The sequence below is a fragment of the Panulirus ornatus genome, chromosome 55 (assembly GCF_036320965.1).
Source record: "Panulirus ornatus isolate Po-2019 chromosome 55, ASM3632096v1, whole genome shotgun sequence".
In the NCBI taxonomy this organism is placed as follows: Eukaryota; Metazoa; Arthropoda; class Malacostraca; order Decapoda; family Palinuridae; genus Panulirus; species Panulirus ornatus.
Window position 1 is genome coordinate 35,477,004 of NC_092278.1, and position 22,249 is coordinate 35,499,252.

A 22,249-nucleotide genomic window follows, 5' to 3' on the forward strand; every position below is an offset into this window, starting at 1 on the left:
ATTGCAGCAGTCAACACAAACTTTAAATAAGACCGTTTTTCTCAAAGACTTCTCTCCCTTACTCAACAAAGAAATGGGTAAAGTCAGAAGCCCGTGGTTGATCTTTGGCCCCTTCAACTGTCTAAGAGGACCCCAGGTAGGGTCCCAAGGTAGCTGACTTTATACGCGATAGCAATGATGTGCAACAGTGTGCTCTCATTGTCATGAAATACACAGCCCTTACTAGGGTTATGGTTTTCTTCACGGTGTTTATGCCGTATTCATTGCTTTCAAAAATGTTTTTAAGTATGTTAGTCTGATGATGCCCGAAGGACGACGAAAGCTCATTCTATAAGTTCTGATAATATATTGTATATATACATTCTATCGCCATTTTCAGCATTAGTGAGGTAGAGCCAAGAACAGAGGAAGGCAGCTACATCTGCTCACATCCATTCTCTGTAATGCACTGAAACCACAGCTTCACTATCCCAGGTTTCGAGAAGGCAGTGCTAAAATGTAACCAGGCCTAAGAATTTGTGCATTGGAACACCCGCCTAATTTATCACTGGTTACCTCTGTTGGGGAAGGGTATCTTTACTAGAGAACATTGTCGCCACAATGGCATATTCTGAACTTCGTCTGGAGTCATATATTGGTCACTTGTAATATAATATTACCGTAGATTAAGTGGCCACCTGAACTTTCACATATCCCAATGTCTTCTGTAGTGGTGAAACCAGTAAGAAAGTCTCCATAGTAGTCTGTCAGACATTATCTCTCTGCCATCGACTTTGTACCCACTTAACCTCTTATCAGCCTACGTAACATTAAGAAGTTCTAATTTCTCAGCCTTCGTGAGTAGTTAGGTAAATGACTCGAGGATAACAGGTGATACCCCATTTTGTTCAACTCCAGGAGACCATGGATGTACTACATTATGCTTCTAGGAGTCTCTCATGACCAGCCAGGCGCTGCTACTTTAACTGTACCAGTTATTTCAGGTTTGATCTATTGACCAGATCTTTAGTCATGTAGGTATAAGGTAATCCCTAATCAGAGAAAGCTCTGGTTAGTATTCATTTATTCCCTATCAGCTTAGAAGTCTGTAAATTGGTTATCGGTAAAGGTGCTGATTAGGGGGCCACCTTTACAGACATAACTGACTCCTAACTCATCAGTTTCTACACTTTTATTCAAGAGGCACCAGCTTCCTTTAAATTTTTTAGTCAACTCTTCCATTGAAAAAGGGTGTTCGTCTTTGTAGATGTTAAAGGTTCTACTTGGTGTGGATTAGAGGAAGTGTCTCTGAGTGAAGCTATTTTGTTGTCAACAGTACTTATGTACTTATATGCATATCCTTCTTGGGGCACAGACAGGCATCTTGATAATTTGTTAAAGAAGTTCCAAAGTCCACGATAAATTCAAATGGCTGGGTCCTATGATTGAGGACCAGAGGTGTCATCTTAGTAACTTCATCAAAGTCACTACAATAACCCTCCAATGACTTAAGAAGATCCCAAAAGGGGACTATTAATCCTGAGTTTAAGGTTGTGCATTATTCGTTTCAGTTATTTATATGAATTTGATGAATGATTGGCACTAGATTAAGCTGTTGTAACTTTTGAAGTCATTCTATGCTTCAAAACAACCTATCTTTACAGATGCCTCCTTCCTCAGGAAATACCAAGTTAACAAAACATTTATTCTAAAATGATCCCCATGCATCTTAAACTGCATTCCCTCTGATGCACATCACTTTTGTAGGCCTAAACTTTGGAGGGCATCAATCCCTTCAAAATATACAAACCAATTTTTGATGTCACATAACCCCTTAAGCCCAATATGCAACTGTCACACTATAAACCCTGAACATCTACTGCTCAACTATCAACACATCCTGCCCAAATTGACATACTTCACCTATGGTCCAGCTGGTGGATACAGTTCCTGATGGTTGTGGAAGCTCCAGGAGAGGGATCCTGGTGTTCCTAGGTTCAAGGTATTGGCATAAGTTTTCAACAAATTTCTTACAAACTTATAGAGTAAAGTAAAATGTCTTATCAATACAAATAAAATATTCTGCTGATACCAACTTTTAATTTCATGTTACATGTTTCTGAAAACTTGTTGCTAGTACTTTAGTGACTTTAGTAGATTTCTAGCTGCCATATCCCAAAAGATGTGGCCCATACTAATTGAGAATAATATCTTATGAGTGAATCTTCTCTTTAGATGCTGTAAGTGTCCATGGGTGACCAATAAACTTCAATGACAATGTCCATTACTAAATACCGAGAGCACTTTTAAGTAATGGTAAGTCTTAAAAATTATTCATCATAAAATATACAAACCAGTAACATTCATTGTGTTTACAGATCCCTTTTAAGTTGGATCTGAATCCTAAATTTTGCACACTATATTTTGTCTTTATATTTTTTCACTCCTGAACCAGGTTACATTTTATTGTCATGTTATATACACTCACTGATGTTCAACTAATACATTCTTAAACAAACATCATACTCATTAACTTCCAAACAAATCCCATATTCTAAACAACAATCAAATATGATTGGTCATATTTTCATATTCTCAAACCTATTATTATTATGCAACTGGTCATATTATAAATGTTTTGCTTAAAAATGCATTAAAACCACTCTCCATCATAATCTTTTCATTTTCCTTAAGCTTTCTTTCCACAATTTGTTACTTTTCCACACTTTAATGTAGATGACCCTTAATCATTTACAAATTCTATGAATATCTATAATTTATGCTTCCCAATATGGCACTGCTAACAATGATAATCATTTCTTTTTCCATCAGGCATGCACAAATATCAGAAAAGGAAGATGAGCATAAAATCAATTTTGCATATTTTCTCCATTACAGCAATATTAAACGATACAAATATCATTTTCTGTGCTTACAATTAGTTTTCTACGTGCATTAGAACACTCAACTTTTAAGGGCAATAACTGTCAGTCTCCTGCACAGGCTTAGAATTATTCAGTGTCTTACAGAAAATAAGGAAAATCATCAGTAAATGGTTCAGTACAGATCTGATGAATGAATGGCAATTTCCCAAGATATGCTCATGTTTGGACTATGAAAATAACTAAGTGATTGAACTAAGGTCCCGGAAGGTACCAATTAATACAAGTATATTTGCCAAATTTAGATTTCCCTTAAATATCCATCAAAAACACAACCTAGAACAGGTAGTGATATTCATTTTCAACAGGAGTAACAGATTATTCTCATACAAACAGGCAGATTTGGCAATTAGTACAGTACAGAGCAAGTCACTTTCCTACATCAATAGCTTTGTACTAATCATACCCTTCATTCCTGAGAAGCTGTAAAAAAAAATACATTCATTTATTTATTATATTTATTATACTTTGTCGCTGTCCCCCACGTCAGGGCATTCATGACACTTACATGCCTCACAAACTGCCAATAAGAAATAAAACTCAACAGAAATGGAAGCTTCAGAACTTTCAATCAGTATCGCAATAGTAAGGTTAAAGCAATAGGGGTGGAAATTTTCTACATGCAAATCATCACAAATAAAATCTCATTCAATGAGGATGCAGTAAAAAAATCCATTACCTCAACAACTATTACAAATCCTGAAAAAAGCTTCCTTTGGAAACGACAGTTACAGTACCGATCAGTTCAAAGAAAACTTTCAAAATGCTGGAATATTCCAAGGAAGTGAAGAGCTCCCTATCCACAACCAGACCCCACAGACCTTTCCATGCTTTACTCCAGACACCTCATGTGCCCTGGTTCAGTCCACTGACATCAGATTGACCCCTGTACACCACATCATTCCAATTCACTCTGTTCCATACATGCCTTTCACCCTCCAGCATGTTCAGGCCCCAACTGCTCATGACCTTTTTCACAACATCCTTCCATCTCCAATTTGATCTCCCCATTCTCCTTGTTCCTACCACATTTGACTCATATCTTCTTTGTTAACCTTTTCTCAATCATTCCCACAATATGTCCAAACCATTTCAGAACACCCTTTTCAGCTCTAAACCCCACTTTTTTCATTACCACTCATCTCTCTTACCCTTTCATTACTTACTCAATCAAATCATCATACACCTCATATTGTCCTTGGTTATGTTTACAAAATAATTCCTCAGCTGCAATGACATTTGCTACAAGCAGTTAATCATTTAAAAATGGCCTGAAGCTGTGTGCAGCCAAAACTAAGCATAAATTGTAATTATCATCTCTCCTAAATACACTGTTCCTTTTTATCCAAAAAGAAGTCATCCAAGCTTTGTCAATCACAAACTACTAAGAACAATTATTAACAAGCAGGAGTTAGGATCTCACAGCAAATATTCAGCTGCTCCCACACAATCTCATGCTTTATCTCTCTAACCTAATTCAGACCACATCTGAGGTGTATACCTTAAAGAAACCCACACACAAAGAAACAAGAAGTAGGTAGTAAGACAAAATGTCTCAGCAAACACTCTCTGTTTCCACAGAGGAGAACATTCCTTGTATTTAATGATGATATCGGTACATGGAGAGAAGAGAAATGGACAACATAACATAAAAATAAATGAAGGTTGTGGAAGAAAAATAAGTATATATGAATAGTTTCAGTACAAATATTAGTGCTGTAACAGTTTAAAATCTGATACCTATATTTGGATTTACAAAAGGATCTGCAGACTTAACTGCATATAAAGGATTTTCACATGCATCTAAAAAAAAAATAGCTCTCATAATAATCACTGGTTGCCTCGCAACCACACACAACTTAACAACAGAACAAAGATCCTCTAATTAGAGTCCTACCTTAATATGATTAGCACTCAATTCAGAGCAACAGCACAAGACCCGTCCCACCCAAACCACTCTTTATAACTAACCACACACACACACCTTGAGCAGAAATGAAAATTTTACCCCTTCCTCACTCTTCAGTAGCCTTTCCTCACAGGCACCTCTTCCCCCAGCAAGTGTAACACTGACAAACACATAAACACCAAACTAGCCCAACAAACACTACACAGCTGACCTCCCAAATCAAACTTCAGTCCATCAGACATTCACCCATCAGAAACCACATTCCCCAAACTAACACACGTCATACTCTCCCGTCTACACTCTGGTTATCATCAATTTCCTACAATGCTACAAATGCTATTTCAACATATTTGAAGGCCTTGCCCACAAAGCAACTACCATAAAGACACTAAGCACTTACTACTCAATTGCCTTGCACTCTGCACATAAACACACACACCCAACATCTCAATACTTTGTGGTCTGTGGTCCCAATCTATGGATGTGGCCAGCTTTCTGAGTGCCACAGAAGCCTCATAAGGATAGAAATGGCTCCTGGGGCAGAATGTTAAGGTAAGGTACTACCTACTGGTGTTACTGGACTCTGCCTGCTTGACTTTACACCATGAGTGAAAAGTCTCCTTTATCAAGGTTATTATAGGGAGCACAGTATCTTCAAAGAAGCTCTCACTCCAAAGGAGTCTACATTTTCTTGCTGCTGAAGATAGCACAGCCTTGGGCTGAAGCAGCCTTAAAAAAATCCTAGGTAACACCAGGACTCTTTTATAATATTGGAAAAAGAAATACAAGAATTTCAAGAGTAGTGTCCTTTGATTTGGGATTAGAAAAAACTGTCCCCACTCAATGACATGTAAACAAGCTTCTACTACTATTTTGACTAGGATACAGACTGGAGACCTTATCTTTTTAAGATGTTTGGTCTAATAATCAATAACAGATGAGAAAGCGTCACTGAAATCTAGCAGAAGTGACTATAATTATCTGAATACCGTTTACAAGAACATAATCTTATGATCAGGAAGATATACAGAAACTGAAATGTGGATATTAGGGTAGAATACATAAACTTCATAAAACTTAAATATGAATACTAAGTGACATAAATGACTAACAGCTTTGATATGAAAAAATCAAGCTTCAGGCACAAATGCTGCAACATGAATTCATGATGTTCATGAACACATTATACAATATATCAAAGTAATGTATATGTAAGTAAATAAGGGTAAAGATCAAATTTCTGAAGGCTAACTGCAATTAGGCATTAAAAATATTCTTGAGATGACAAGAAATCTAAGGGAACACAACTAGTAAAGGAATGAGGTTCTCTTCAATCAAAGAAGCACTTGCAATTGACAAAGATGTACTCTGAAGTCTGTAAATAAGTTAAAGAAAATAAGTTAATGTAAATACACAAATTAACATATGTATAAAAGCACCAATACGTTTATGATCATGTAACAAACACAACACTTAAGAAGTCAGCAAAACAAGAGAGTAATTAAAAAAAAATGCTCATAAGTGTAAAAACTAATCGTAAGATACTGCAATTTTACCATGGAAAGTAATCTGTCCACTCCAACAATAATGATAACTTTAACTTTTTAAAAACTTTGAAAAAATATAAAACAAAGTGTGACTAGTTTATTCTATTTCATATTTGAAATTGCACAGCAACATATGCATTACAGAATCAGCATGAACATCGAGTGTCCATGTCCTCAGCTTCATCATTCTCATTCATCAGGAGTCCTTTAGAGCGGCCCCTTCTACCTGGGAGGCGACTAGAGTCTACTGCAACTTCCATCCGTTTCATAACAGCATCTAGAAGTTGGCCTACAGCATTCTCTACATTCTGCCCACTAGCAGCAGAGGTCTCAATATATGGCAGTCTGTAAAAAAAAAGAAGAAAAAAGATTTGATAGAGATGCTCTGTGGAAGGTATTAAGAATATATGGTGTGGAGGGGCAAGTGGTTTGAAGCTGTGAAAAGTTTTTATCGAGGATGTAAGGCATGTGTACGTGTAGGAAGAGAGGAAAGTGATTGGTTCTCAGTGAATGTAGGTTTGCGGCAGGGGTGTGTGATGTCTCCATGGTTGTTTAATTTGTTTATGGATGGGGTTGTTAGGGAGGTGAATGCAAGAGTTTTGGAAAGAGGGGCAAGTATGCAGTCTGTTGTGGATGAGAGAGCTTGGGAAGTAAGTCAGTTGTCGTTCGCTGATGATACAGCGCTGGTGGCTGATTCATGTGAGAAACTGCAGAAGCTGGTGACTGAGTTTGGTAAAGTGTGTGAAAGAAGAAAGTTGAGAGTAAATGTGAATAAGAGCAAGGTTATTAGGTACAACAGGGTTGAGGGTCAAGTCAATTGGGAGGTAAGTTTGAATGGAGAAAAACTGGAGGAAGTGAAGTGTTTTAGATATCTGGGAGTGGATTTGGCAGCAGATGGAACCATGGAAGCAGAAGTGAATCATAGGGTGGGGGAGGGGGCGAAAATTCTGGGAGCCTTGAAGAATGTGTGGAAGTTGAGAGCATTATCTCTGAAAGCAAAAATGGGTATGTTTGAAGGAATAGTGGTTCCAACAATGTTGTATGGTTGCGAGGCATGGGCTATGGACAGAGTTGTGCGCAGGAGGGTGGATGTGCTGGAAATGAGATGTTTGAGGACAATATGAGGTGTGAGGTGGTTTGATCGAGTAAGTAATAATAGGGTAAGAGAGATGTGTGGTAATAAAAAGAGTGTGGTTGAGAGAGTAGAAGAGGGTGTTTTGAAATGGTTAGGTTACATGGAGAGAATGAGTGAGGAAAGATTGACAAAGAGGATATATGTGTCAGAGGTGGAGGGAACGAGGAGAAGTGAGAGACCAAATTGGAGGTGGAGAGATAGAGTGAAAAAGATTTTGAGTGATCAGGGCCTGAACATACAGGAGGGTGAAAGGCATGCAAGGAATAGAGTGAACTGGAACGATATGGTATACCGGGATCGACGTGCTGTCAATGGATTGAACCAGGGCATGTGAAGCGTCTGGGGTAAACCATGGAAAGTTGTGTGGGGCCTGGATGTGGAAAGGAAGCTGTGGTTTCAGTGCATTATTACATGACAGCTAGAGACTGTGAACGAATGTGGCCTTTATTGTCTTTTCCTAGCGCTACCTCGCACACATGAGGGGGGAGGGGGTTGTTATTTCATGTGTGGCGAGGTGGCGATGGGAATGAATAAAGGCAGACGGTATGAATTATGGACATGTGTATATATGTATATGTCTGTGTGTGTATATATATGTATACGTTGAGATGTATAGGTATGTATATTTGCGTGTGTGGAAGTGTATGTATATACATGTGTATGTGGGTGGGTTGGGCCACTCTTTCGTCTGTTTCCTTGCGCTACCTCGCTAACGCGGGAGACAGCAACAAAGCAAGATAATATATATATAAACTTGACAATCATACACCTTAAAAGTTTCCAATACTAAATATACACCATTCTTTTGCTGTAAACAGTTCAATCCACTCAGATTTGATCTCAAATAGTTCATTTTTCAAAACACAAAATATGTTTAGTTTGGGAATGGTTAAAAAATGGAAAGGTTGAGTGGACCGGGCCCAGGTTTCAGCATATTCTAAAGCTCAACTCCATTCCAGCAAAGATGTGGTCAAGTTCTCCTCATTTCTATTTACTGTCAATAATTCCATAGTTTCCTTTGAAAATTTAACATGCTCTAGTTCAGCCCACTTCATCCTTAGCCACTGATACAGAACACTTAAAATCCAAACTAATCATTAAATAATCCCAGTGTTTTTTCTTAAGGAATGCAGCTGCAATCCTACCCAAACCCACTGCTCTGCCACACTTCATCATACACAAAGAATCCATCTTTTTTTCACTTACCCACATGCCATGACTCTTACCCTTTGCATGTCTCTATGTCCCAAATACCCTCTACCTGCTACCCTACCATCTAACATATTCAAAAGTCCTTCAAAATACTCACTCCAGCTACCCTTTACTCTTCCCTAGCTACTCCCTTCACTGATGCTCCTATTTGTTCTCTAGTTTTCCTCAAACTGTCCAACTTCTTCTAAAATATCCTAACATCAGAAATGCAAAAGATGTACACAAGGTCAGGAAAATGTAAAAAAAAAAAAAAAAAATGAATAAATAAATAAATCCTAGGATGTGAACCTGTTTGGCAGCACTAATCAATTTGCAAATACCTGATGTGGGATAATCAGAGTTTTTTCATTATGGAAAAACCTGTTCTCTGAAACAAATGTCTCCTTTTGAACTTGCAACAATTGAAAATCTTCATAAGCCACTAATATCAAGTTTGCAAAGATAATCTGGTTAAGAGAGGGCTGACAGTGATTAGGCAAAAATTTATGGCACATTGCTCTACCCAAAATTTATCAATCTGAAATGTTAAGTTTTACCTGCTTGCACAAGTTCTTCATCCTAGGAAAATCAGCATAAGCCAGTCGGTGACCACTGTTTAATTCAGTCACTTGTGACCAACCTGGTGTACTGTCACAATGGCAGTCCACCCTTTGAAAGACAGTAAGCATCCCTCAAAATATGAAATTGTCAATATATTCTCTATGCATCATTGCAGCTACTTCCACAGAAGTCACTTCTGCCTTGCAATGTTACATTTCCTTACCTGAACTAAAAGAAGCTCTAATAATCATAAAATAGAGAAAAAATGCAGAACAGAAACATATATAGAAATTACTGACCCTCATAACAAAATCTGATATTACTATAGTGTGTTTCCACATACACTTGGTCTAAAGAACACTTAAGAACTTATAGTTCATGTAATGAGAAAGACCACATATTAAAAGACAAAAAGAATACTCAAATGGATACAATGAGAAAACTGAACATACCAAAAACCATCAACAACCAGGTCTATACACATATTAACAAAAAGTGGAAGTGAATGTGATTCAGAGGTTCCACATCACCTTCATGCCATATCATAGGCATGGACAGCTTGTTATGTGGTCGGTCATTCAGCTCAATAAATGGGTTATCTGCCAGCTTCATATGTTTTGTGATGGTCATACTTAGCAAATCTACTATGATGAACCTCAGTTCAGTAAATCAGAGCTTTAACCCCCATCACGCATATGCCCACTCAGTTGCTCATACAGCTCTATTAATTAGAGAAATTTTTCCAACATCTTACCCAAATTTCTCAGCAATTTCTTTAGCCCGCTGCTCAGACACCATGCGTTGATCTACCAGGTCTACCTTGTTACCACACAAGATTATGTCTGGATTGTCACAGTAGGCATGAGTCTGGAAAAATCATTTGAAGTTACCACAAATTATATTAACTGAAAACCTGAAATCCAGAAATAACATAATCTCAATTGTTAAATGACAAATTAGTTTTCTCAATAGCCAAACACCCATTAGCTCATGATTCATGTGGAAGTAATGGTGTACCATCTTAGAGTACCACACTTCTGAAATCACTTCCATAGTGCAAATCAGTAACAATATTTCTAAAGCAAACTTGCTCACTTACAAAAATGTTAAGAGTACACTGTAAAAAGTCTTTCTGTAACTATAATAATTTGCTTTCACTTCAAATATAAATCTCATCAAATTAGATACATCAAAATACAAGAACATTCCATCTTAAACGTGTGCACATCAACATGAAAATCTTTTTTAGTCATTAGAAGAGTACTGTATAAATCTACATGATGTAGTGAATATGAGGAGTAAAGAAAAACTTCTTGATCAATAAATATCTTGCTGTAATTAGTCCTAAATATGTATGATAGCAAGCTGAACTTGATATGAAACTTGACAAAAAAGAAAGAAAAAAATTAACTAAACTTTTTTTCCTATTCTAATAATAAAGTAACTTTGCACTTGCAACCTATAATCAACATTAAAGCCACATAACAGATGGATTTACATTTGCCATGGCAATATCATTGCAGGATAAGTATAATTTCTCTTGTAGCAAGGTAACAAGTTTACTCCAAGAAATTAGGCATCCCTGCATTTTGTCAATTTGTAAGACTGGGATTAGGAAACCTAATTCTGCAAAATTAACTTCCACAAAAAAGTGCTCATCTATGTGCACTTGATCCATCCTACACATTTGCATACAGAGTAAACTGTAACTGATATACGGATGTATATGACCAGGTTGGCTGCAGTGTGAGTATGGTGTGAAAACTATCCAGTGAGATGTAATACACAACTCCATTCCTATATATATATATGGCAAACTGACTGAACATATGTATGGACCTACTGTGGACATCAGTTTTGCAAAATTGAGGTTCTTTCAGCATACTTTCTCACCACAATCCAGCTCATCCTATAAATCAGTAAACAGCACAGCTCTACATACAAGTGGTGCAATTTTGATATTGCACTTCTCTAATAAGCATATAGTAAAGCCACACTGACTAAAAACATCTTGATATACTCCCACATTTTTTCAAACAACTCACTAATGTAGTCACTTATCCTTGCATGTAAACTACTTCCACTGAAAACTCTTTCATAGAATTCAAAAGCATTTCAGACATCCCATGTCACAACTTTCTAATACATCTAAATGACATCTTTCTTAAAATCCCTAAATACTGCATTCCCTTCTTATTTTCAAAAACTTAGTACACACATCTGGTCTAAACACCTTCCCTTCCTAAACCCATCTTGCTCTTCATTTAAAACGGGTTCAATAATCATTTTAACATGATCAGTCACTACTATATTCCTTACCAACTCTGCCAAGATGACTAATTTCACTGAAACTCGTACAATCACATTTACTTCCTTTTATATTCACAGACTGCAATAATGGTGTAACTACTTTTTCATACATGCAAACACTCCAATCTACTCAACAGCAACTTCAAATCCAACCATCACCATCTCAATTACAATTTCACTTGTACCACCAGCTTTCCCGCTGTCTAGGAATATCATCATTATTCTCATTTCCTACTTTGTAATGTCTTATTCTCTCCTCCCTTCTCTCTTCTTACCTCTAATCTTACTGCATTAATAGCTACTTCCCTTTCATCACCAATTCAAATCAGTTCTTTAAAGAAATCTTCCCACCTCTTATAATCTTTATCCTTTGTTACTAGCACTCTTCCAAGCAAGTCTAATATAGAGGATCCTTGTTATTCAAAGCTTCACTTTACAAATGGGTGATGTTCTATTGAAATGATATTACCTTTGTGAGAGATCATATGGTTCTAGGGAAAGGAAGTCACATGCAATAAACCTCTCATTGTTCTACAAGGCAGTGAGCACTGTCTTAGACAAAAGAGAGGGCTGAGTGGACCATCTGTAACTGGACTGCTATTGTCAATGACTCTGTACCACATGGAAGGCTGATTAAAAAGCTGCATCACCAAGTAGATGCAAGAAGGAAACTTTTCCAAAGACAAAAGATAACTAAATGGATGGGATCAAAGATGCATTTCAAAGAAGCCTTTACAAAATGGGTTGTCACCAAAAGAATGCCAAAGGTTCCATTCTGAGGCCATTATTCTTCGTGATTTATGTAAGTGCCTCGCCTGAAGGTATGGACTTCTACCTGAACATGTTTGCAGATGACACAAAGGTCATGAGGGAAGTGAAAAGAAAGGAGGATTGTAGCACCTTGAATGAGTCCACAGATAGTCTGGTACATGGCTGTTGAAGTTCAACTCGAGCACATGTAAAATAATGTAAATGGGACACACTGAAAGAAAGCCTTGACATGATTATCACTTACAAGGAAATAAGCTGCATACCTCTATGGGTGAGAAAAGGCTTGGGAATCAATACAGTTCTATCCCTGTTGCCAGGGTCCCACTTTATCAGAACAGTTCAGACGATCAATTGTGTATTAGCAAATATTAGAACTACATTCAGCTTCAAGGATAAGGAATTATTCAGCAAGCTGTTCACATCACAGATATGGTCAAAACTAAAACATGCTTCTCAAATTTGGTCACAGCACCTAAAGAAGCAAAAAAAGCTGATAGAGATGATAAGAGTAGAGCAACAGAGATGCACCAAAATTAATAAGGCTGCATTAAAAGGAAAGGTCAGAGGCTTTAAATTTTGTAATGGAAGGAAGAAGAGTTGAAGGTGATCTGACCAAAACCTTTGTGTTTTCAAAACAGATTAATGACGTAGACAGAAAACAGTTCTTCAAGATATATGGGGCTAGAACAACAAGATGACATAACCTGAAATTAGTATTGGATTGATGGATAAATGGAATACAATAAATGATGCCATAATTAATGCAGACAGCAATGTTTTTCTCAACAAAAATGTATCAATCATGCTCTTGTTCACCTTGTATTCCCTTGTCTTTATAAATATCTTTGTTTTAAGTATACAATCTACAACACTTATGCCTGCTAATGTGCATAACCCCGTGTTCTGCCACTGTCATTTATGCCTTGGACCCCATACCTACCAATCACTCCTTTTGCTCTGCTCTTTAACCATCAGTTCATATCATCTATCCCATGCTATTTCTTCCCTGGATCTTTAATCTCCATAGCTCTTATAAGTTCTCTCTTGTGGATATGTTTACCCTGCTTAGGTACGCTTTCGTCATTTTACACCTTTCACAGGTGAGTTTTGCACTAATAATTCTAAACTGACACACCTGCAATTAAACTTTTCAAATGGCAGACCCTTGATTATCATGTCCATTCCTTCTCGTGCATTACCATTTGTATAATACTGAAAGCTTGACCTTACAACCTTCACTCCATTTTGTTCTAAAGTCCTAATACCTCTCAACAGCCCTGTTTAATTTTCCATAAAGAAATGTCTTCCATTTCCATCCCTTTACATTCATCTTGTCAATAGTGGTGGTTACCAAATAGTGCAGGGCCATCTCACTCTCTGAGGTACACTTCCTATCCTTTTACAACCCATAACATAAATATTTCTGTCCAACAAACTTTAACCAACTCCTCTTTTAACAGCCCACCATTATCTCTCTTCATACTCAATTTATCAAAAAGAACATAAAACAGTTTTGCAGCCATATCAAAATATGAAAGTATTGATTAGATCAAGGGTTTTATGTTTGTAAAAACATAACTCATTTAGTAAGCAAAATGACTAGTCATTAGTATCTAACCTTTGACAACCCATTGTCAGACTGTTTAAAATCTAAAAGAATGGGAAATACTGTATATGGTGAAAACCACATACGGAATTAAGCAATGTGGTACCATAATATAAGTCAGCTAGTGGCATGTACCTGTTGACATGTTTCTAGGAATGGGATGTGACATCAAGCAGAATAATAATAATAATAATAATAATAATAATAATAATAATAATAAAAAACACTGCATACAATCACAGTCAATTCATAAATCACTCTGTTCACACAGCTATTTCAACTTGTATATAAAATCACAATTATCAGTTGCCCTACCTTCACTCCTAAACTGATAGCTCTTCAACAGTTCCTGTATTAGTCTACTGGCTTTGCAAGTATGCAAAGCTGGGGGTTACAAAGAAAAATAAAAAAAGAAGTAAAGAACAACTGCACATTCTGATTGCACAGGTACAGTCAACCTTGTGAAATCTGTGGTTGGCTGTCTCATGAAGGGTACATTCAGACATAACCATGAAAGAAATGACAAAGTAGTAACGATGACTAAAGGAAAAAACCTACTTGGGGATATGCTGGCAAGAAAGGTACATGAGAAAATGTATTTATTTAGATATTGTATCAACCACTCATATATGCTAAGAACCTGTTACCAAGAGGTATTTTGATAATCATCTCATGAATATCCAGGAATTATAAAGAGCTTAATTTTACAAGCACTGCTTAAATAATCTATTTACAGCAAAATACTGGCTAATGCTCATTTGTTAGTGGTTGAACACTTATTTGACTACAATCATCAAGAATATAACATACAAAACATAAAAGACAAGCCAGTCAACAAAATTCTCCTCTAATCCTACCTTAAGTTGCTCCAGCCAACTTCTAATATCGAGGAATGACTGTTCATTAGTCAAATCAAACAGTAGCAGGAAGCCCATGGCATCCCGATAAAATGCAGTAGTTAAGCTACGAAACCTACAAAAATGACAGTGCACATTAGTAAGCAAAATACTTTGTACTAAACTTGTGCAGGATGGAGTACCAAGAAGTACCATAAAATTTCATAGAAATATGAGAAAATCACAAATTCTTGTCACAACACAGCAAGGATTATTACTTTGTAATCAATCATTAAGGAATTAAGAAAATTACACATACAACAGCAATCAAATCTAGCTTTTTTCCAACTCATATTTCTATGTTTGGGTTAATGACAAATTCAAGCAATTAAAATTATATCTCAAAATGTAAAGTGCTGAATAAATACTTGCAAAAGCATAATTTGTGCAATATTGTAATCAAGGATCATGCAGTTCATCTGGCATATGGTTAAATAAAACTTTCTTCATATATACAGGAAACTTAAGAGCAGAAACTCTGACTAACTTGAAAAAATTAATATTCACTAAGGTATGCCTGGCAAAAAACAAATGAATTACTAATACCATAAGCATGAGAGTTCCAAACCTGTATGCAAACTGCATCTCTTGTCCAATAAGTATAAATATGTCCAATAAGTATAAATACCATGCAGATAATATAGTCTAAAAAGTTCATGCTACCAGTACTTATTCATCATATGAATTACAGTTATAGAAACACAGATCTTCCATAATATCATTCAACAAACTGTGTACTTCAACAGCAAAGGCATGCTCCAAAACATGGAGTAAAAAATGGATATAGTAAAATACAACTATATACACCTGTAAACTGTTAAATATTTTTACCACTGATGGAGGTATGGACAAGTGGGCATTAGTTTAAGTTTATAACCAAGAAATACATACACATAAATACGTGCTTAAGTTTGAGTGTGGGCTCTAGTTAAAATAGCTTTAGTTATTAACAGACTAACACATGAGCATGCACATGCATGTATTTCACATTATATGCGTATATGTGGGTTTTAGTAGATAGGCAGAAAAGATAAAAGACACATAGATGTTCTAGCAAAACAAAAGACTTGTAGATGGACTGACAAAAGATATAAAGACTGACAGACAAGACATATGACATAAAGGTGAACAAACAAGACAAAACGAAACATGACTGAATAGACAAGAAATAGATATACAAAGATAGACAGACAAAACAAAACATATACATATGGACAAGACAAAAGACACACATATGAGCACACAAAAGGGATACATATCGATGGACAAGACAAAAGACATACAAATGAACATACTAAAGACACATAGATGGACAAACAAAATACATGAGTAGACAAAGTAAAGATGGACAGACATGAAAAAAGATACAGATGTATAGATAAGATGAAAGACACAGAAGGACAAGCAAAACAGACATACAGATGGAAAGAGAAAGCAAAAGACATACAGATGGACAGACATGACAAACACATAAACATGGACAAAGTCAAAAGACAAACATAGCAAGAAAAAACAGAAGACATAGAAGGACATACAAGATGAAAGGTGGAAATGTAGAGACAAAAGACACTTGGGCCACTGGTAGATCAATAGATGGATCTGACCACTAAGAGGCAGCTGATTTATTTATGAACGTTCCATGCCCATTGGCTTTTGCTTCAAGGAATAAGAATAAAAAATCTGCAGCAAAATAATTTTTCATTAGCCTAAAATGTTTAATTCTCAAGAAAAAGATTTAGAATATAGACAAATGCAGTGTTGGTGGCAACAGTGCATATTCTTTGTGAATATGGCAGCTATGTCCATCAAAAACATCTGAGAGTAGAGAAATCCATCCTTCGCCTATGGCCCATGGTGGAGGGTGAATCACAGGAAAAAATGAGCAGGTATAAAGCACACCATATTTGATCATATTTAATGATAAGTTAAAAATATGTTTGTTTTACAGCACTGAAGTTTAAACATAACAGATTTAGATAATTACAATGTATAAAGTTTTTAAAACTACAACAAAATACTATGTGCAAACAAATTACATTACAAAAAGGTTGTGGACAAGGGTCTGTGGTTTCAGTGTATTAAACATGATAATAAGGGAGTGAATGAGGTGACTTTTTTTTTTTTTTGTCTGTTCATAGCGCTACTTTGCTGATGTGGGAACTGGCAAATACATGAAAAAGAAATCTTTCTTTTCTTTCAAACTATTCGCCACTTCCCGCGTTAGCAAGGTAGCGTTAAGAACAGAGGACTGGGCCTCTGAGGGAATATCCTCACCTGGCCCCCTTCTCTGTTCCTTCTTTTGGAAAAAAAAAAAAAAAAAGAAACATCAGAAAGAAAATGGAAAGCTTTACAGCTGAATGTTTTAGTAAAAAGCAGTGGGTGTGCACTTAACTATGCAAGAGAAGATATAAGACTTTGGAATAATGGATAGGGAAACATCACCAAACATATACGAATGAACTTCGGTGTTTTATTCATCAGTAAGGTAAAAAGAAAGGTTAAAGATGGCTTGGATGAAGAAAAAACTCTGGAAAGAAGTACTCCTGAAAGAACTCTAAACAGCGAGATTCATTTCAGTCATGAAAACATGTTGTACACCATATATGCCTATTCTTCACACAAAAATGAATCAAAAGTAATCATGGTGCTGTAAATATGATTGGTTTAAGGATATTTTGGCATTGTACTGAATGGTGAAAAGTGTCTAAATGGGATACTATCAAACCATCATATGGAGTAGGATCTCTATTAGGTGTGCAGTATGATAAGAATGCTCTTAAGAGTGTACAGAAGGTATAAAGGAAATAAATGTATGAGATACGGCAAGAAATTAAGTTATGAGATTTCAATGCCAAAGGTATACAAGGAGAAAAAAAATCTGGCAGAGAGAGTTCAGCAACTTATTACAAGAATATGCAGGAGTGCTATGGTGGAAGAAAAGTCTGGGAATGGTTCCAGCAAACATTATGTACAAAATGAGAAGAAACAAAAAAGTGCAAGAAACCAATAAATACAAAATGTATATAATAAAAAAATCGGCATCTCGGAGTCAGTGAAGACATGAAAGAATGCCATATATATTCATCTTTGACCCACAAGAAGCTCCTTTCTTTACAGACAAAAAGAGCAGTCATCTGACATGTCTTGAGTCACCAAATATGATAAATATGGCTAACACTGTATCCAATACAGCAGGAAAATTTTTACAAGCAGTAAACAAGCTGACCCTTAAACTCTGGGAGAAATCACAGGAAGACTTCTGTGGCAGGCTCCAAGAAGCATCATGTGGGAGATGATGCTCATGGGCTTTGCTTAAATCACTTATCAATATTCTGACATTTGTATGGCTGTCACCCTAATCACTATATGATTTTTTTTTTCTTTTAAGACTACCACTCTCTGGAAGCAATTCTTAAGTGTCAATATTGTCAATATATAAATGTGTGTAAACATATATCATTCACAGCAACCACAAAGGAGTCACAGTGTCATTTAGTAAATTTGCATCACAAGGATAATCATCTCCACCATTGCCTCCAATGTGTAATTCACAAGTTAAAGTTACCGCATACAAAGGCCATACATGTTATGTTAGCTCACAGTTTTACATAGAAAGGAACAGTGTAACAGAAAGGAACAGTGTAACAAGCAGTGAGAGTTATGCACTAGCCTTAACACTAAGGTAAAATTTCATCATAAGTACTCTTCACAATCATACATAACACTGCCATAACCTACTCAATTTTGTAAACCCCACATTACACAGATAGCCCAGTAACTGTTCTCTTCTGAAGCTGAAAACATTTTTCCCTGATGAGTTACACCAGTTACAGAGAACTGATTCATCCTTTTAAGGAGCACTTCTTTTACATCTAAGAAGATTCTAGCTCTACAGCCGTACTTATCAGTACAGTCCAAACTAACATCAAATTTCCCAATCTAGCCTTAAAGTCTGACCCACTTGCCTTATACCACAACATTGGCTCTTTTTCCACTCTAGAGATAATCTTGTACTGGCTCATGAGTAAATGATGTGGAGAACAATATTTTTTTTTTTTTTTCATACTATTTGCCATTTCCCGCGTTAGCGAGGTAGCGTTAAGAACAGAGAACTGGGCCTTAGAGGGAATATCCTCACCTGACCCCCTTCTCTGTTCCTTCTTTTGGAAAAAAAAAAAAACAAGAAAGGGGAGGATTTCCAGCCACCCGCTCCCTCCCCTTTTAGTCGCCTTCTACGACACGCAGGGAATACGTGGGAAGTATTCTTTCTCCCCTATCCCCAGGGATAAAAACAATAAAAAAAAAAAAAAATGGAGAACAATATATATACTATAAAATTATAAACATCCTTTATGCATGGCCAACTTGCTGAGTATCATAGGAGCTCCAAAGAAGGGGTTCTAGGAGCAGGAAGATAAAGCTGTTATGTGCGAGTCACTTTAATAGGGAGGATGGTTAGATAAAAGAGATAAACACTTTCCATCTAAAACCCACAACATAAATTTCATGCAATGTTACTATCAATTATTCTAAATTTTGCTATGCACATTAAAAATGTCGAAATTACTTGTGGCTAAAATGAAATAATTAAAACACTTATGACTACCTGAAAATCAAGTGATGCACAAACAGATATGTCATCAAGAACAAAAGGCTTGCCCTACTTTTCTTGTCCAGCAGTGTCCCATAACTGTAGGTGGACACCTTGTGAACGACCCGAACCATCACCTCGATGAATCTAGAAAGGAAAGATTTCATCTTATAAACAATGAACACAGTAACTAAATCCTCTCTTATCTATTGAATGTGAAATCTGCAAAAAAAAAATCTTAAGTGTCATTCCACACACATACATTTCCATACTTCCAGGCTCAATTACTTTCCACTTTTTCACAATAATTTTCACAATCTTCATACCAAAATGTCAGGATAAATCTGACCAAATGCCTATGGCAATACCCTCCACATCATAACTCCCTCACTTTCACCACTTGATCATTAGCCTCCTTTTGAACTTATTTCAATTAATCTTAGCCTCCTTTTGAACTTATTTCAATTAATCTTTCTTATAAATTTTCTTTCCATTTGCTTAAAGCACTTGAACACTCTATCCCTGCTTATCAACAATTTCTCTACAATTACATTTCCACACCAAAGACCCCAGCAGAAAATACCCAGCTTATGTTAAACTATTTTGACATTAAGGCTACTTGAAGAATCCTTTCCGGTACATTCCTATCTTAACTGCAACTCACTCACTTTCAATTGTCTAAAAACTTAAGATATTTGCTGGACTATCCTACAAGAATCATAAATCAAAATCTAGTGTCTTCAAAGGTGACAGTTAGCAGTATGGGAATAAATCTTGCTACAAATGAAATTTTGTTGCTTCTCTTCTAGGTCCTTGCAAAGTGTGACAAAATCATATTAACCGAGCATGCCACCCTAGCTAATAGTTCTGCAGTCATTTCACTTCTCCGATCAATAATAATATTTTTATGCATTTCAACATCCAAGCTCATCATGGATTACCTCTCTTAAAAATGCAAATAAAAAAAAAGCTATGCAAGACTCTTAAAATCTGCTGAAATTTAACACTCATATTAAGCACACAATGTTTGGGGGTCAACCTACTAGACGCTTCTCCCTAAAGTCAATGCCGACAGGTGGAGATGAACTGTTGCTGGAAGACACCTTCTGTGTACTGATACAGGAAGCTTGTTTTGCCCACTCCAGAGTCCCCAAGTGCTAAGAACTTGATGAGGTAGTCATAATCTTTGCCACCACTCATTTTCTACAAAACAAGTAGAACAACATACAAATAAAAGTAAGGTAAGGAGTATTCTACATACAGAAGCATAATACAACATTGTTGTCAATATTAGTATACAATTTTAGCTCTACCCTCAGTATCCACAAACTGATAAATGATTAAGATCTTTACCAAAGACACTTAACATATACCAAAATACAGTTAAAGTTCAATTTCATTGGCTCATGCCACTTCTGAAAAAAGGTCAATTTTCAAAGCTGAATAAAAGTATGATCTGTATGATCTTTAACAGGAAAATGTGACTCGTGTTGGTTATAAGCATTCTAATCCAAAATTAACTGATATAAGGATACAATTTTCAAACGAGCACAAACATAAAGGTTGAACTGCAGTACATAAAGTACTCTGCCCCTGTGGCCATACCATGCTACCACCGACACACACACATAAAATAAAGTCATTTGGCTAACTAGTCTGCACCTATGGATCAAGGACTGCTTAACCGATTAAACCATTGCCCTTTATTTCTACTTTATCATAGATTGATCAACTTTTTCTATAAAAGATGGTGATTAATTAGAATGAGGATATGCTTTTTCTATGCCTGAGATCTTCCTGTAACTCATGAATTCCTTTTTTCATCGATACAAAATGTTTTTTGTTAATCATATCTTTTGATACGAGGCCATAAGTGGGAAGGTTATGAGCAAAACCTTTGGTTTTGAGGGAGGGGGAAAATGAGGGATTTAATTATAATATATAAGCCCTGTAAAACATAATACCTAATAAAACATTAGATCAAGGAAGAAATCTGGAGCATTACATGGGATATCATTCCTTTTCTATTTGTATATCTACCGACTAAGGTGGACTGTCTAGAACGGCAGGCAGGCCTCAGTTGAAGCGATGGCACTTCAGTCCTTTTATCCACTACTTGGTACAATCAGGTAATGTGGAGTTACAGGAAAATATCCCCTAAAAAAAAAGTTCGGTAATCGTGACCAGACAGCAACAGCAGTCAGCTGATCCGACAGTGATCACCTGTTACACAACTCGTACCTCACCAATGTAGACAGTCTAAATGCTTCCCAAAACATCACCATGGCTACATACGTCTGATTATGATGTAAAATCTTCCTACGTCCACTTGAATTACCACGAAGCAGAGAGAAAAGAGAGCTACTGTGGTCGAATGTATACTTTCAACACCCAGCACCACAACAGTGCTACCGATCGCTTAGCCTCCGTCACCACCCGTGTTGTATTGATCATCCTATGTGAGTACATTGAATCATTTAATAAAATCTTAAGGTTATCTTATGAAAGATATTCTTACATATTTTAAGGTTTTATCGCTCCACTAGGTGATCTGTCGCTTCAAGAAGCATTGTTCTTTATCACAGATATTTTATTACATAACACCCGTAATCTTTATCTACTTACCTAATTTTGAAAATTATTCAACGTTAAGGTTTCTTCACACATTTTCATGTTTCATTGTAATACCATCCATGCAGTGAACAATTTTTCATCTACTTATCGAAAATCATCCGTCACTCCGAAATAGAAATGATCATGCAACATCAGCCCACCTTATTTCGTCTACTTGCCACCATTGTTTGTTTCCTG

General features: G+C 36.4%; 1 protein-coding gene across 1 annotated transcript; it reads right to left on the reverse strand.

Annotated features, from left to right (window-relative positions):
* Positions 1-2,754: 2,754 nt before the first annotated feature.
* On the reverse strand, positions 2,755-21,632 carry LOC139765680 (ras-related protein Rab-27A-like). The gene is given in 7 exon segments (XM_071693429.1): positions 2,755-6,722; positions 10,019-10,131; positions 14,809-14,923; positions 19,512-19,585; positions 20,482-20,511; positions 20,513-20,641; positions 21,479-21,632. Coding segments are annotated over 6 exon segments (657 nt in total). The 5' UTR covers positions 20,639-20,641; positions 21,479-21,632; the 3' UTR covers positions 2,755-6,523.
* Positions 21,633-22,249: the final 617 nt, after the last annotated feature.